General features: G+C 38.9%; 1 protein-coding gene across 1 annotated transcript; it reads left to right on the top strand.

The window, feature by feature from the left end:
- On the top strand, positions 1-986 carry LOC106433580. Its single transcript, XM_048757111.1, has 3 exons — positions 1-290; positions 336-551; positions 737-986. The coding sequence occupies exons 1-3, from the start codon at positions 1-3 to the stop codon at positions 984-986; spliced, it is 756 nt and encodes a 251-aa protein (XP_048613068.1).
- The last annotated feature ends 14,147 nt before the right edge of the window (positions 987-15,133 follow it).

Raw genomic sequence — 15,133 nt, 5'->3', positions numbered from 1 at the left:
ATGTTGCTGGATCGATGGATCCCGTCGCCGCCGGCGAATTTTCTGACTACTGTTGATGTTTGGGTCAGGATCAGTAACATTCCAGTCAATCACTACCGCCTGGAGACTATGGATTTTTTGGCCTCTAAAGTGGGTAAAGTGGAAGAGATTGCATATGATCTTAAAGCTTCTCAAAAGGAGGCTTATATACGAGCTTTGGTACGTCTAGATATTGCTAATCCTGCAATTGCGATAAAGCCACTGAATCTTCCTTCAGGAGGGAGAGTCATCATTGAGTTTGAGTACGAAAAGTTGCGTAAACGGTGCTTTCACTGCTAGAGTTTAACCCATGAAAGGCCAAGCTGCCCTTTTTTGAAGAATAAGGCTGTGATAAAGGAACGGAAGGACAAAGAAGAGGGAAGGAGGAATCTGGTGGTGCCTCAAGGAAACACCACTCATCGTAATGACGCTCAGCTGGAGCAGAAGAAAAGAGATGGGGAGCGCTTGTTTGCCCCGCCTGGTTTTGCTCCTCTTTTCCCAGAACTCTCTGGTATAGAGCGTAATATGGCACTGTAGTACATCTCGCATAGTGATGCTACAGAGAGGCAAGCTAGGATCATTCGTGTTCAACAATCTCTCGAGCCGGGCTTTATAGAGAAAGACGTGCATCATCCACGGATATCTCACGATGTCAATAAGGGGAAAGGGCATGTTTTAACTTTCATGATCATGATAGGCTTCAAAAACGTGCCTGTAGAACGGGCGAGGGTCAAGCCTTGTCGGAACCAGTTGGAGACCTTAGAATCGTGTTGGCATCAGGGGTAAACGACCAAGAGGCTTCTTCCTCTACCTCTCCTTTAGGGCCGACGGTGTTTCGAGTTGGCTCTTACTCAGGGAACCTCTCTACCGAGTCCAGGGTTGATGGTAAGAAGAGTCGCCGCCGTCCTCAGAAATGGAAACGTCTGAGGAATCCCGAGAAAGTGTGCACATCTGGGCCCCGACCTTAAACAGGAGATTCTTCTTTGCTTCCTGACACTCGACATCATGATGATCTTGCACTAGGGACCACGTTGTCGAAGCGTAAAGCTCCCTTGAATGTTGGAGAACATTCTTCAAAATCTCCAAAAACTTCCCAACCTACGGTGGCTTCCGATTTGAAGCCGCTGCCATCCCAATGAGCGTTATTAGCTGGAACTGTCGAGGAGCTGGAAGCACTGAGACAGTTCAACAACTCCGGGAGTTAAGAAAGGATTTCTTCCCAGATTTTTTATTTTTAATGGAAACTAAGCAGAAGAGAGATTACATGGTTGGGTTACAAAAAGATTTTGGTTACGATAAGATTTTAACTGTTGACCCCATAGGTCTAAGTGGGGGTTTGGCGGTAATGTGGAAAGGGTGCTACAAAGTGGATGTGTTGGGAGCTGATAAAAGAATCATTGACTTGCATGTCACGGCAGGGTCTCTGGGCTTCTATCTGTCGTGTATATATGGTGATCCGGTTCGTGCTCGCAGGAGTTTAGTGTGGGACAGGCTGAGTACTATTGGAATGGTGAGAAATGAGGCATGGTGTTTGGTGGGGGACTTCAATGAGCTGTTATGCCCATCTGAGAAGTTAGGAGGAACAATGAGGCAAGATTACAATTGCTGGGATTTTAGAAATATGGTTGATAACTGCAAGCTTAAAGAAACGAAGAGCTCGGGGAATCAACTGTCGTGGGCTGGGTGGCGAGACAGTGTATGGATCCAATGCAGACTGGACCGAAGCTTCGGTAATGATGAATGGTTCCAATTATTCCCCAAAGCGCATATGGAGTATCTTGGTATGGTCACTTCTGATCATCGACCAATTCGGGTGACATTTGCATTTGAAGAAAGAGAGATGGGAAAGGGAAGGTTCATATTTGACAAAAGATTAGCAAAGCAACGTGGAGTTGAGGAGATTGTGTGGCTTGGGTGGGGCCCTTCTGTGTCTCCAGGCTCTAATACTCCGCTGGCTGATCGTATTAACAGATGTCGGAGGGAGCTGGCTAAATGGAAGAGGGTGACTACTGTTAATGCAGGGGGTAGAATCAAAAGGTTGAAAGCCTCTTTGGAAGAGGAGGTTTCGAAAAGATTCCCAAGTTGGATCAAGATGAAACGTCTAAGACGTGAGCTCTCCCAAGCATATCGAGCAGAAGAGTCCTTCTGGCGTCAGCGTAGTCGTATCAGATGGTTGAAGCTTGGGGACAGGAACACGAGATACTTTCATCTTTGTGCAAAAAGTCTTAGAATTAAGAATCGTATTCTAATGCTCAAAGATGCCTTGGGCGAAGAACATTTTTCTGAGGGGATATCTTCACCAGCTCGAATCCTTGGGATCTGGAGAGTCTGTTTGAAGGTTTTCAGGGTCGAGTAACACCGGCTATGAACTCGATGCTCGTGGCTCCGGTGCTTGCAGAAGAAATCAAAGTTGCTGCTTTTTCTATCAAAGGAGATAGTGCCCCAGGGGCAGACGGTCTTACAGGAACCTTCTACAAGCGTTTTTGGGACATTGTGGGACCGTCTACAGTTGAGGAAATTCAGGGTTTTTTTTCGAACAGCAGTTCTACCTGCTGGCTGGAATCACACACATATATGTCTCCTCCCAAAGGTGGCGGCTCCCTCGACAATGACTGAGCTAAGGCCGATCAGCTTATGCTCAGTTCATTACAAAATTGTATCCAAGGTCTTATGCAACAGATTGAAGCATATTCTTCCTGATATTGTGTCAGATACACAAGGAGCGTTCGTTGGCGGTCGGCTTATCACTGATAATATCCTAGTAGCTCACGAGATGGTACATGGTCTACGAACCAAGGACGGGATAAATGATAGGTTCTTAGCAATCAAGACAGACATGTCCAAAGCCTATGATCGGGTGGAATGGTCTTTTGTTGAGATTCTACTAGAACGCTTGGGTTTTGATAGAAGATGGGTGACTTGGATATTGTCTTGCATCAGCTCGGTCACGTATTCCATCCTCTTGAATGGTGGCCAACATGGTTTCATTAAACCGGAGAGGGGGATTAGACAGGGGGACCCATTGTCACCGTTCTTGTTTATTCTGTGCGCGGAAGCTTTGGTTAGTACCTTGAATCAGGCTGAGGCGAATGGAAAGCTGCATGGTATTAGACTCTCAGCTCAGGGACCCTCAGTGCATCATCTCCTGTTTGCCGATGATAGCTTACTGCTGTGTGAGGCGTCTAGTGATGATGGAGCAGAGATCGTTAGGAGGCTGAAACTCTATGGTGAGGCTTCTGGTCAAGTGATTAACTACACCAAGTCATCTATTATTTTTGGAGCCAAAGTACCTATTCACTTGCGTGAAGAGATGAAGACGATCTTGGGAATAGAGCAGGAAGGTGGAGAGGGCTCTTATCTTGGACTGCCCGAGTGTTTCAGTAGCTCCAAAGGGAAGTTACTAAGTTTCATCCACGACAAGGTACAAGGGAGACTTCGGGGAGGTGGAGCTAAGGTCTTATCTCAGGGAGGCAAGGAGATCATTCTAAAGTCAGTGGGTTTGGCGTTACCAGTTTTCGCTATGACTTGTTTTAAGCTTCCCAAAGATCTGTGTGCCAAATTGACTAGCATAATGACTGAGTTCTGGTGGGGTGGGACTGCTGAGAAACGTAAGATAGCATGGGTCGCTTGGAAGAAGTTGTGCAAATCCAAAGAGCTTGGTGGAATGGGATTTAAGGACATTGAATGGTTTAATCAGGCCCTCTTGTGCAAGCAAGCTTGGCGAATCTGGTATAAACCGCAGTCCCTACTAGCTCGAGTAATGAAAAGTAGATACTTCCGTCAAGGTGATTTCTTAGAGTGTGGCATTGGAACTCGACCTTCCTATGCTTGGAGGAGTATTATTCATGGCAGGGAGCTTCTCTTGCAGGGTCTGTGGAAAAGAGTTGGCAATGGCCAGGATACTCACGTCTGGTATGAAAACTGGCTACGGATGGAGATACCAAGACCCCCGAGGTACCGAACTGATGATGTTGATCTTACCCTCAAAGTATCGGACCTTATAGATGCGAGATATGGTACGTGGGATGTTGCGAGAGTACGCCACTTATTTGTAGAAGAAGATGCTAATCATATCTTGGGGATGAAGTTAGATCATCGGCGTGAAGATACACTGGTATGGGGTTTTAGTAGAGACGGAAAATATGACTCGCAGAGTGGCTACAAATTGCTAGAACACCTTCAGACTATATCTTCTCCTGAAGCTCCATCTCTGCCCCCGGTGGAAAAAAGACTTTGGTCTAATATTTGGAAAGTAAAGACTCTTCCTAAGATCCGTCATTTCATGTGGAGAGCTTTAGCAGGAGCTTTGGCTGTGGCGACGAGGCTACGTACTAGGGGTATACAGATAGATCCAAGCTGTAAGATGTGTCATGCGCACCCGGAGACGATTTGTCATATTCTCTTTCATTGCCATACAACAAAAGAAGTTTGGAGATTGTCAAATATTACTTTGCCTCCTGCTGGTTTCTCCATGAACTCGGTATTTTTGAACTTTCATCACCTGATGGATGTCTGCAGGCGAAGCACATCATCTGACACCAGCTCTAAATACTTTCCGTGGATTCTGTGGCACTTATGGAAAGCTAGGAATATGTCAGTATTTGAAAGGGTGAGCTTAGGAGCATCGGATATATGGGAAAGGGTTAAAGTGGACACTGCAGCATGGTTTGGAGCCAACGATCCATCATCCAGAAATGAGGAATTAATTCAAAGCAGTCTGGTGAATGTCTTGCGATGGCAAAAACCTTCAGCTTCTTTTGTTAAGTGTAATATTGGAACATCGTGGATTGACGACAGACAGAACTGTGGAGCAGCTTGGATACTAAGAGATCAGTCAGGTCAAGTTCTTTGTCATAGTCGCCGATCCTACTCTTCGGTGTCAAATAAGATGGAAGCAGAGCTATGGAGTTTCCTCTGGGCAGTTGAGTCCATCTCATCTCTTCGGTACGAGAGAGTGGTTTTCGAATCCTCCTCCTACCTTGCGGGGGAAGCAATCCTTAGACCTTCCTTGTTTCCACAATTCAATGATATGTTGCAGGACATTCGTGATAAGCTATCCTTTTTTCGGTTATGGACCGTAGCCTTTGCGCATATAGAAGGAAACCGGTGTGCGGAAGCAATCGCCACTAGTGTTACTCGCGATCACAGATACTCGTCTTACATTGCTCATGCCGGTCCTTTCTGGTTAGCTTCGGAGCTTCAAGAGGAAGCTTTGGGGGAAGATCAATGATTCAAGATGCTCTTCATACTATGACAGCTAGCTGCAGACTTGTGAGAATCCTTCATGTTACTGGTTTCTCCTTGCGGTTTTGACATTTTAGTTTATCTTCTCCTCTTTTATTTTAAGTTCTGGGGCCTACTGGTTTCCATGTTGTGTTTTGCCTATGTACTTTGGAGTTGAACTCTCTTCCATTTTTTAATGATTACACAGTGTTAAAAAAAAATACAAATATCGTTTAAAAATATATATGTATATATAATGCTATAAATTTTGAATAATAATTAAAAGTATAAAAAGGTAAGTTATAATTCAAAATAGTTTGAAATCTAAAATTTCAGTATTGTATTTTTAGAAACATAAAATTTAATGATGACTAGACGACTTATCCGTGCTCCACGGACATAGACCCTTTTAAGAAACCAAAAAATGTAACAATTTTGAGTAACTTTTATTAGTTACAAAAGCTGAAGTGTTACAAATTTTTTTTTTTTACAATATATTTAACTTGACCATAATATTTATTTCTAAAATGCGAAAATCTAGTGTAAAAATTGATCTTAAATGTGTTAATTATTTTGGATTCAACCTTTACCATTTTTTCTCGAATTTCTTAACCAAGTCATTAACCTCTAGTTCTTCAATTTTGATTTTTATTATTGTAGGATTAATTGAATTTGAAAGATATGAGGTTTAAAAATTATCTTATCATCAATCAAAACCATCTCAATAGAAACAAATTCTTTAGAATATTTTTTTTTCGAAAAACCTAATAAATTTTATTTTAATCTTGCATATATCTAAAGTTAAAAGGGAATTATCGGATGGAAATCAAAGAAACATTTTCTTTGAACAATGAATGATTGACTGATATTTTATATATATATCAAGGTTTAATAGTTTAGATCTATGAAAATCAGTTGTATATTTATGATTTTTGAAGCATTTAAATAGTATTAGGATTAAGACTTTATAATGTAAAAGAAAAATAAAATTGCATGAAATTGTGTGGATATTTTTGTAGAAATAGAAATTGTATAACTATCAAAAGGTATAATCACATAGTTTCCTTTTTATTAAGAAAGATGATATTTGAAATATATTAAACTTTTGCATTGTAGTAGTAAAAATATTTCCTTTTTAAAAAAAGTGGTTTTATTAATAAGAAATAATATAAAAACGAAAATATTTCTAGATATTGTCTTTTATATGAAATTCCTTTTTGATAACAATTTAGGTATAAAAGGAATGTATTAATAAAAAGGAAATGAAATAAAATAAAAATAAAATCAATTAGTAATAAACCATCATAATATGGTCTTATAAATAAAAATGAAAACAAAATAGAAGTATTTATAGATATTAACTTTTATATGAAATTTCTTTTTGATAACAATTTGGTTATAAATGAATGTATTAATAAAAATAAAATATTAATAATGACAATTATATAATAAACTCAATTCATTAATGGTATAGATGTAATAAACCACCGTGAAAGTAAATGTTAGCCCGCCACATATGACAGTGACTTCTCGAATAATATTATAGAGATTCAATAATATTTGATATAAGTCGCTAAATATGTTTATATTACATGATTTTGATCAAATGATTAACAAGCCATGATCATTGAATCAGAAATATCTATTTTGAAGTATTTTATAATCATGACATTATCTTATCTATCATCTCATTTAACTTTAATGCAAAATAATTCTTAGTTGCAAAGTTTTCATAAGTTAAACTAATAAGTATTTAGTAACAATAAAAAACACGTGGAATTACATATACAATTATCACATTAACTTCTTCAACACATGTTATATATCTTCTTCTTATTTGTCTTCTTTGGCTTTTTCTTATTTCTCTCATTCATTTATTTCTTTAATCACATAATATGCATTGATAATGTCTTCCTAGTTTTTTACATATTTTTTTGCTAAATATCTCTATATCTCTCTAAATAATAACATAAACTTATAACCAATGAAGCAGAACTCCATTTTAGAATCTTTTTTTTAATCATCACACTGCTTTATATAGTAACTAGTTTTTGTTATATCCCAACTATCATTAAGCAAGAGTTAAAAATGTGGCAAATAGTATTTGTTAAACACAAACGTAGTAAAAATAATTGTGGCTATGTCCAAAAAAAGAAAATCATACTATCATTAAGCAAGAGTTAAAAAAAGGTGGTAAATATTATTTGTTAAAGGAAAGATATGCTATTTCTCCGTGAGAAGTATTGTATAGCACCAAATGTCTTCTAAAGTATGCTCTCATCCTAGATGTTTCCAAGTTAAAAATTCAAAATTTATTTTTTCGTGAAACTTTAGCTTAACACTTATTTCCCCTTGGATTAATAGTTTGAAATTCCTAACCCCCACGAAATAAAATTATTTGGTTTAAACCTATAAAGTAAAACCGTTTTGGTTAACAAAACCAGTTTTAGACCAATAAACTATCCGATTAACGTCCAATTAAATCTATTAAACCAGAAACTAGAAACCCTTACACGATAAACTCATAAAACCATGAACCCAGACCCGACTTTAATCCTTTTTCAAAATTAAGAACCCTAAATTAAAAGGTGAAAAAAAATTCCAAAATCACAGAGAAAAACAAGAGAAGAGAGAAGAAACACTAAATTGAAGATTGAAGAAGAAGACATAGTTGAATGATCCAAGAAAAAGTTCCACACCAACAATTTTTGGGACACCTACAAATCATATATCCCTTCTACGCTCATCTGATGATCCAGAAGAAGCTCTAGACACAGTATTCGAAGAGCCAAACATCACTTCTTATCCTCACTTTCAAATTTCGGGGAGAGGAGAATGAAATTTGATTAATCAATTTTAGGGTTCACAGGGTTTGAGGTTTTAAAGAGAGTGGGGCAATGGTTCTGGTCAAATCTGGGTAAATTTTTAGTTTTGAACCGGTCTTGTTTCTGTTTCTGAGTTTTTTTGGTATGGTTTTGCGATTATACCGAAAATTGTCTTAACCAATATCAAATTAAATTTTATGGGAAAATAGGTTTCAAACTTTTAATTCGGAGACCTCTAGGATAGAGCATACTTTGAGAGACATTTAGATAAGATATTTCTGGCAGGAAAATAGCTGGTTTTCCCTTTGTTAAAGGCAAACATAAAAAAAAAATTGTGGCTATGTCAAAGAAATGTTAGAAATATGAGAGAAGTGTTGTTGTGAAAGTTGTGTCTTTCTCATTAGCTCTCACTATCAATATATAGTGGAGGTTCCAAGGGTTTACAACAAAGGAGAGAATCTACACATTTATTACATATTGACCACAAAGATATAGTCTTGGTCAAAGCTCATAAATGCTCCGGTTGAATGAGTCTTCATCTTGACTAGTCTTGGTCGGATGAGACGGACCGGAGACGGGTGTAGACGGACCGGATAGTCTGGTCGGATGTAAACCTCCTTGATGGTTAATGGCAATCCACATATCCATATCATGGATTTATAACACTCCCCCTTGGATGCCATAACCATATCGGGCTTGTAATGTGCTAACGTTGCCTCGTTAAAACCTCTCCCGGAAAACCCAAAACCCAATGTGGTAAAAAGGGAAACCAAGGACAGGAAAAAGAGTACAACACACATTACTCCCCCTGATTTGGACATCACTGAAGGTCCTTGAGTCTTCGCATGCCAATCTGCTGCGTAAGCTTCCTGAATGTGCTGGTGGGAAGTGACTTGGTGAAGAGGTCGGCTGAGTTCTCACTTGACCGGATTTGAGTGACGCTGACCTCCTTGGCTTTCTGCAACTCATGTGTGAAGAAGAACTTGGGTAGTTTATGTTTGGTTCGGTCACCTTTGATATACCCATCTTTGAGTTGAGCAATGCAGGCTGCATTATCCTCATATATGATGGTCGGACCATTGTCCTCGACCATTCCACTATCTGATCGGATGTGTTGAGTCATAGACCTCAACCATACACACTCACGACTTGCCTCATGCATGGCTAAGATTTCTGAGTGATTAGATGATGTGGCTACTATAGTTTGTTTCATGGAACGCCATGAGTGAACACATATCCGGTTTGGGACCGAGCATGGTGTGGATCAGATAAGTAGCCTGCATCAGCAAAGCCTACTAAACTATCTTTGGTTTCATTGGTATAAAATAGACCCAAATCCTTAGTTCCTTGAAGGTAACGTAGGATATGTTTAATTCCATTCCAGTGCCTCTGGGTCAGACATGAACTAAAACGGGCTAGGAGACTCACGGCAAAACATATATCTGGTCTAGTGTGGCTAGCCAAATACAGTAACGCTCCTATGGCACTGAGGTAAGGCACTTCTGGACCCAGGACATTCTCATTCTCGTCCTTAGGACGAAATGGGTCAGTGTCCACTCCAAGGGACCTCACGACCATTGGGCTGGTCAATGGGTGAGCCTGGTCCATGTTAAATCTCTTGAGTACTTTTTCAGTATATGCCTTTTGATGCACAAGGATTCCTTCTTTTATGTACTCAAGTTGTAACCCCAAACAGACTTTAGTTTTACCTAGGTCTTTCATTTCAAACTCTTTCTTGAGATATTCAACTGTTTGGGCGATTTCCCCAGGGGTTCCAATGATGTTCAAATCATCAACATACACTGCTATGATAACAAATCCATTGTTTGCAAACTTCTTTATAAAGATACATGGACTGATAGGGTCGTTCTTATAGCCAACTTTGGCAAGGTATTCGCTTAAGCGATTATACCACATTCGACCACTTTGCTTAAGTCCATATAAGGATTTGTTCAGCCTTATGCAGTGTTCTTCTCGAGAACCTTTATTAGCTTTGAGCTCAACACCCTCTGGTAATCTCATATATATTTCGTTATCCAGTGGACCATAAAGGTATGCGGTTACAACATCCATTAACCGCATATCCAAATTTTCTTTGATGGCCAGACTTATTAAAAATCGAAATGTAGTTGCATCCACCACAGGGGAGTATGTCTCCTCATAATCGATGCCTGGTATTTGTGAGAATCCTTGTGCAACAAGCCGTGCTTTGTATCTTACAATTTCACCATGTTCATTTCTTTTCCTCACAAATACCCACTTATATCCCACTGGTTTAACATTATAAGGTGTCCGGATAATCGATCCAAAGACATTCCTTTTCTTAAATGATTCTAACTCCACGTTTATGGCTTCTTTCCATTTGAGCCAATCTGATCTTTGAGTGCACTCTAGTATAGACGTGGGTTCATGATCCTCATCTAAGTCCATAACATCAAGGGCTACTTGGTATGCAAATATATCATTGATGTCGACATCTTTCCGGTTCCATCTTGTCCCAGACATTAAATAATTAATTGAGATCTCATCATTAGCACCTTCAGTACCATGAGGCTCGGCGTCCCGAGTCTCATTGGTTGGTACCTTAGGCATGGCCATTTCGGCCTTGTCTGGACAATCTATGACCTCGGTTTCTTTTGCACCTTTCTTTAGTTTCCGAGGTCTTTTATCTTTGGAACCAATTGGTCTACCACGCTTAAGACGTGCTTTAGACTCTGTAGCCACTTGATTGTGTCCATCTTGGACATCAATACTTATTGGTGCATTACAAGCTGGTATATAGGACTTAGTCACTCTTTTCGGGTCAGCAAAGGAATCAGGCAATTGATTAGCTAGCTTTTGCATATGAATTATTTTCTGGACCTCTAAATCACATGATTGAGTCCGAGGATCTTGCCATGATAAGGATGTTTGATTCCATACAATTTCTTTTCCCAGCTTGTTATTTTCTCCCCCTAATGTTGGGTACTCTGATTCATCAAAATGACAATCAGCATATCTGGCCTTAAATAAATCTCCAGTAGTAGGCTCAAGATATTTAATAATGGTTGGAGAATCAAAACCAACATATATTCCCATCCTCCTTTGAGGTCCCATTTTTGTTCTCTGTGGTGGTGCAATAGGGACGTACACAGAACATCCAAATGTTTTGATATGGGATACGTCTGGCTCATGACCCGAGAGTAATTGGGATGGAGAATATTTATGTTCACTGGATGGCCTTATGCGTATTAATTCAGCAGCATGTAATACCGCATGTCCCCAAGCTGATACTGGTAGCTTCGACCTCATGAGTAATGGTCGAGCAATCAACTGGATTCTTTTAATGAAGGATTCGGCCAATCCATTCTGTGTATGTACATGTGCCACGGAGTGTTCCACACTTACCCCCATGGACATACAGTAATCATTAAAAGCTTGGGAACTAAATTCACTTGCATTGTCAAGACGTATAGTCTTTAGTGGAAAATCTGGAAAATGAGCTCGCAGTCTTATGATATGTGCCAATAGTCTTGCCAATGCTAAGTTTCTAGATGATAATAGACAAACATGCGACCATCTGGTCGATGCGTCAATGAGGACCATAAAATATCGAAATGTCCCACAAGGTGGGTGTATTGGTCCACATATATCACCATGTATTCTTTTTAGAAATTTTAATGTTTCCTTACTCACCTTTCCAGGTGATGGCCTTATTATTAATTTTCCTTGTGAGCATGGAATACATGTAATGCTCATAGGGATAGTTATCCTATCTTTCAAGGAATGGCCAGTTGAGCTCGAGATTATTTTGCGCATCATGGATCTGCCAGGATGGCCAAGCCTTTCATGCCATTGTTTAAAGGCTTCTCTGAACTCATTAGGAATTGAAGTGTTAGCCTCACTCGATTTTATATTGGCACAATAGAGGCCTATTGATATAGCAGGGATAGTCTCTAGGACTTTCTTATGGCCTTGGGCATTTTCATAAATCAAGAGGAATTCTTTCTTTCCCTCGCCCCTAGTTTCAACATGTAGATCATTCATGCGAATGTCTTTGAAACTTAACAGATTTCTCTTTGATTTAGGAGAATATAATGCATTAGAATGCAAAGTCATAGAACATAGGAAAAAGACATAAAGCCAAATCAAGAATGCAAAGACAAAAGCAATATGATATCGAAATCTTCATATTCAGCCACTTTTAAGGAGGTCTGAAGTCTCAAAGTCCTCATGATCATCTTTGTCATGGGCTTGATCATCCTCATTATCATAATGGACCAAATTTGCCTCAAAGTTCTTGCCCTTTATGCTCTCCTGGTAGAGCTTAACAAGGTGTTGGGGAGTTTTGCATTTATTAGCCCAATGATTGGTCATCCCACAACGATGGCAAGCAGATTTGGTCGAGCTCGAACCATGGGTTTTGAAGTCGGACTTATACCCACGGTTAGCTTGATGACCTTGGCTATAGCCTCGGCCTCGGCTGCGACCAAGATGGTCTCGTGGTTGAAATCCACGGCCACGTGGTTGAAACCCACGGTTACGACCTTGCCATCTACCACGGCCTCTCATGCGACCATGGTATGACTCTCTTGGAGTCTCATCCTTTGGCTCTACGGCCGCATGTGCCTCAGGCAATGCTTTAGCACCAGGAGGCCTAAGCTCACTGTTCATCATGAGCAACTCATTGTTTTGCTCAGCTAGCAACAAACAAGAGATTAAGGCAGCATAAGTGGAGAAACCCTTCTCTCGGTACTGTTGCTGAAGCACAACATTGCTGGTGTGGAATGTGGAGAATGTTTTCTCCAACATATCAGCATCAGTAATAGTCTCACCACAAAGTTTCAACTTTGAGACTATTTTGAACAAAGCCGAGTTATACTCTTCCACAGACTTATAGTCTTGGATTCTCAGGTTTCTCCAATCATAAAGGGCTTTTGGCAATATCACAGTTTTCTGATGATTAAATCTGGTTTTCAACTCTGTCCAAAGTTCCAGAGGATTCTCAATTGTGAGATACTGGTCCTTGAGACCTTCAGCAAGGTGATGGCGAATGACAACAAGTGCCTTGTAATTATCCTCGTCTGATGGCTCAGTGCCTTCAGTGATAGTATCACCAAGGTTTCTGGACCTTAAGAGGATTTTGGTATCAAGCTCCCATTGGAGGTAATTATCTCCGGAGAGATTGAGGGAAGCATATTCAAGGTTGTTGATTTTCGACATCTGAATCAAATATCCATAAAGGAGTAAGGATTCATAATATAATTCAGTATTTGAATTTATATGCCAAGGAGATTGATGATTTATTATGCATTTTATTTTCAGAAAATATTTTATATGCATTAAGATAAAAAATTTTGTCAATCAATATGGATGGATTTAAAATGCATCATGGACAAGACAAATAACTTTTATAATGTTCAAGATATTTGTAAACCAAAGTAGATTTTCAAAATCGGTTAAAACTTGGTTTATAATTTTGAATAAAGCAAATGTACTAAATTTTAAATGGAAACCGATTTTGTCTAACTATATGCAAACAGTGTGAATCATTTAGATGCAAACAACATGAACCACTTCAGACGCACTAGTATCATCATTGCTAAAGCTATGCGAACATGTATGTTTGGTTTCAATTATGTGATACCTATGTCCAGTTTTAACAATATGATAGTTGGATGCATGCAAAGGTCAGTTCATGGATGATTCAAGTTCGATCTAATGATTTACTAAATGATACTATCAGGTATGCAAATGATCAGTTCATAATTTAATCATAGAATCAGGTTCAAGGATGAAACTAGATCAAGTTTTATTTTAACTAGCAAACTATGTGATCAAAATTCAGTATGATATAAAATCAGTTCATGGTTGGTTTAATTAACAATATGATCAAATGATTTCAACCAGATTTTATTCTACCTTATGACATATCAAGACTATGGCTTATAAAACTTTAGAAATAATTTTCAGTCAAAGATATGCACTTAATAAAATCAAACAAGCATTTATAAAATCGATTATGCATTTATAAAAATCATAAAAGGTTTTTAAAACTTTGATAGTTACAAAATAAATATTAATAGTCAAGGATATGCAATGAATGATTTTAATTTCGATTTTATTGATGGGTTGACTGATTTTAGGAGATCTGGCCGAAAATGGCACAGCAAGGGATTGATGGAATTTTGTTTTGGCCAGATTATACACTTATGTTTATCACATCTGGTAAAATGGCCAAACAAAAGGATTGAATCAAAAGTTTAAGCTTTCTCTAATAATTTTATGATTCATAAGTTTTTATAAACAAGATTCATGTAGATCTTTAGGTATTTTGATAAGTTTATAAGTTTTTAGAGAAACATAGAACCTTTAGAGAATTTTAAGTTTTATGGATTCAAGATACTTTTAGAATCAAGTTTCATATGGATCATAGAAACAAGATCAATATTTTAAATCCATAGATTGTTTATAAGTTATGGATTCATATAGATTCTAGATTTGTTTCAGATATAATGGTGTTCTTTAGATTTCAAGGTTTTGATTTGTTTACCTTTTTCACCACAAGAATCTGAGAGGACCACCGTGAGAGTTGGCCGGAATTTGAGAGAGAGAGGAGTTTTCCGGCGGAGAGAGAGAGCTGGCTTGGTGGAGCGGAGGCTGAGCGCCGGTGGAGCAAAGGCTGAGCACCGGAGGAGCTGGCCGGAAAGGGGATCGCCGGCTGAGAGAGATTTCTCAGGTGGAGAGCACAATCGTGCTGATAACGTGTTAGAAATATGAGAGAAGTGTTGTTGTGAAAATTGTGTCTTTCTCATTAGCTCTCACTATCAATATATAGTGGAGGTTCCAAGGGTTTACAACAAAGGAGAGAATCTACACATTTATTACATATTGACCACAAAGATATAGTCTTGGTCAAAGCTCATAAATGCTCCGGTTGAATGAGTCTTCATCTTGACTAGTCTTGGTCGGATGAGACGGACCGGAGACGGGTGTAAACGGACCGGATAGTCTGGTCGGATGTAAACTTCCTTGATGGTTAATGGCAATCCACATATCCATATCATGGATTTATAACAAGAAAAAAG

This window comes from Brassica napus, chromosome C5 (assembly GCF_020379485.1).
Source record: "Brassica napus cultivar Da-Ae chromosome C5, Da-Ae, whole genome shotgun sequence".
In the NCBI taxonomy this organism is placed as follows: domain Eukaryota; kingdom Viridiplantae; phylum Streptophyta; class Magnoliopsida; order Brassicales; family Brassicaceae; genus Brassica; species Brassica napus.
This window is presented reverse-complemented; position numbering and strand designations above follow the sequence as displayed.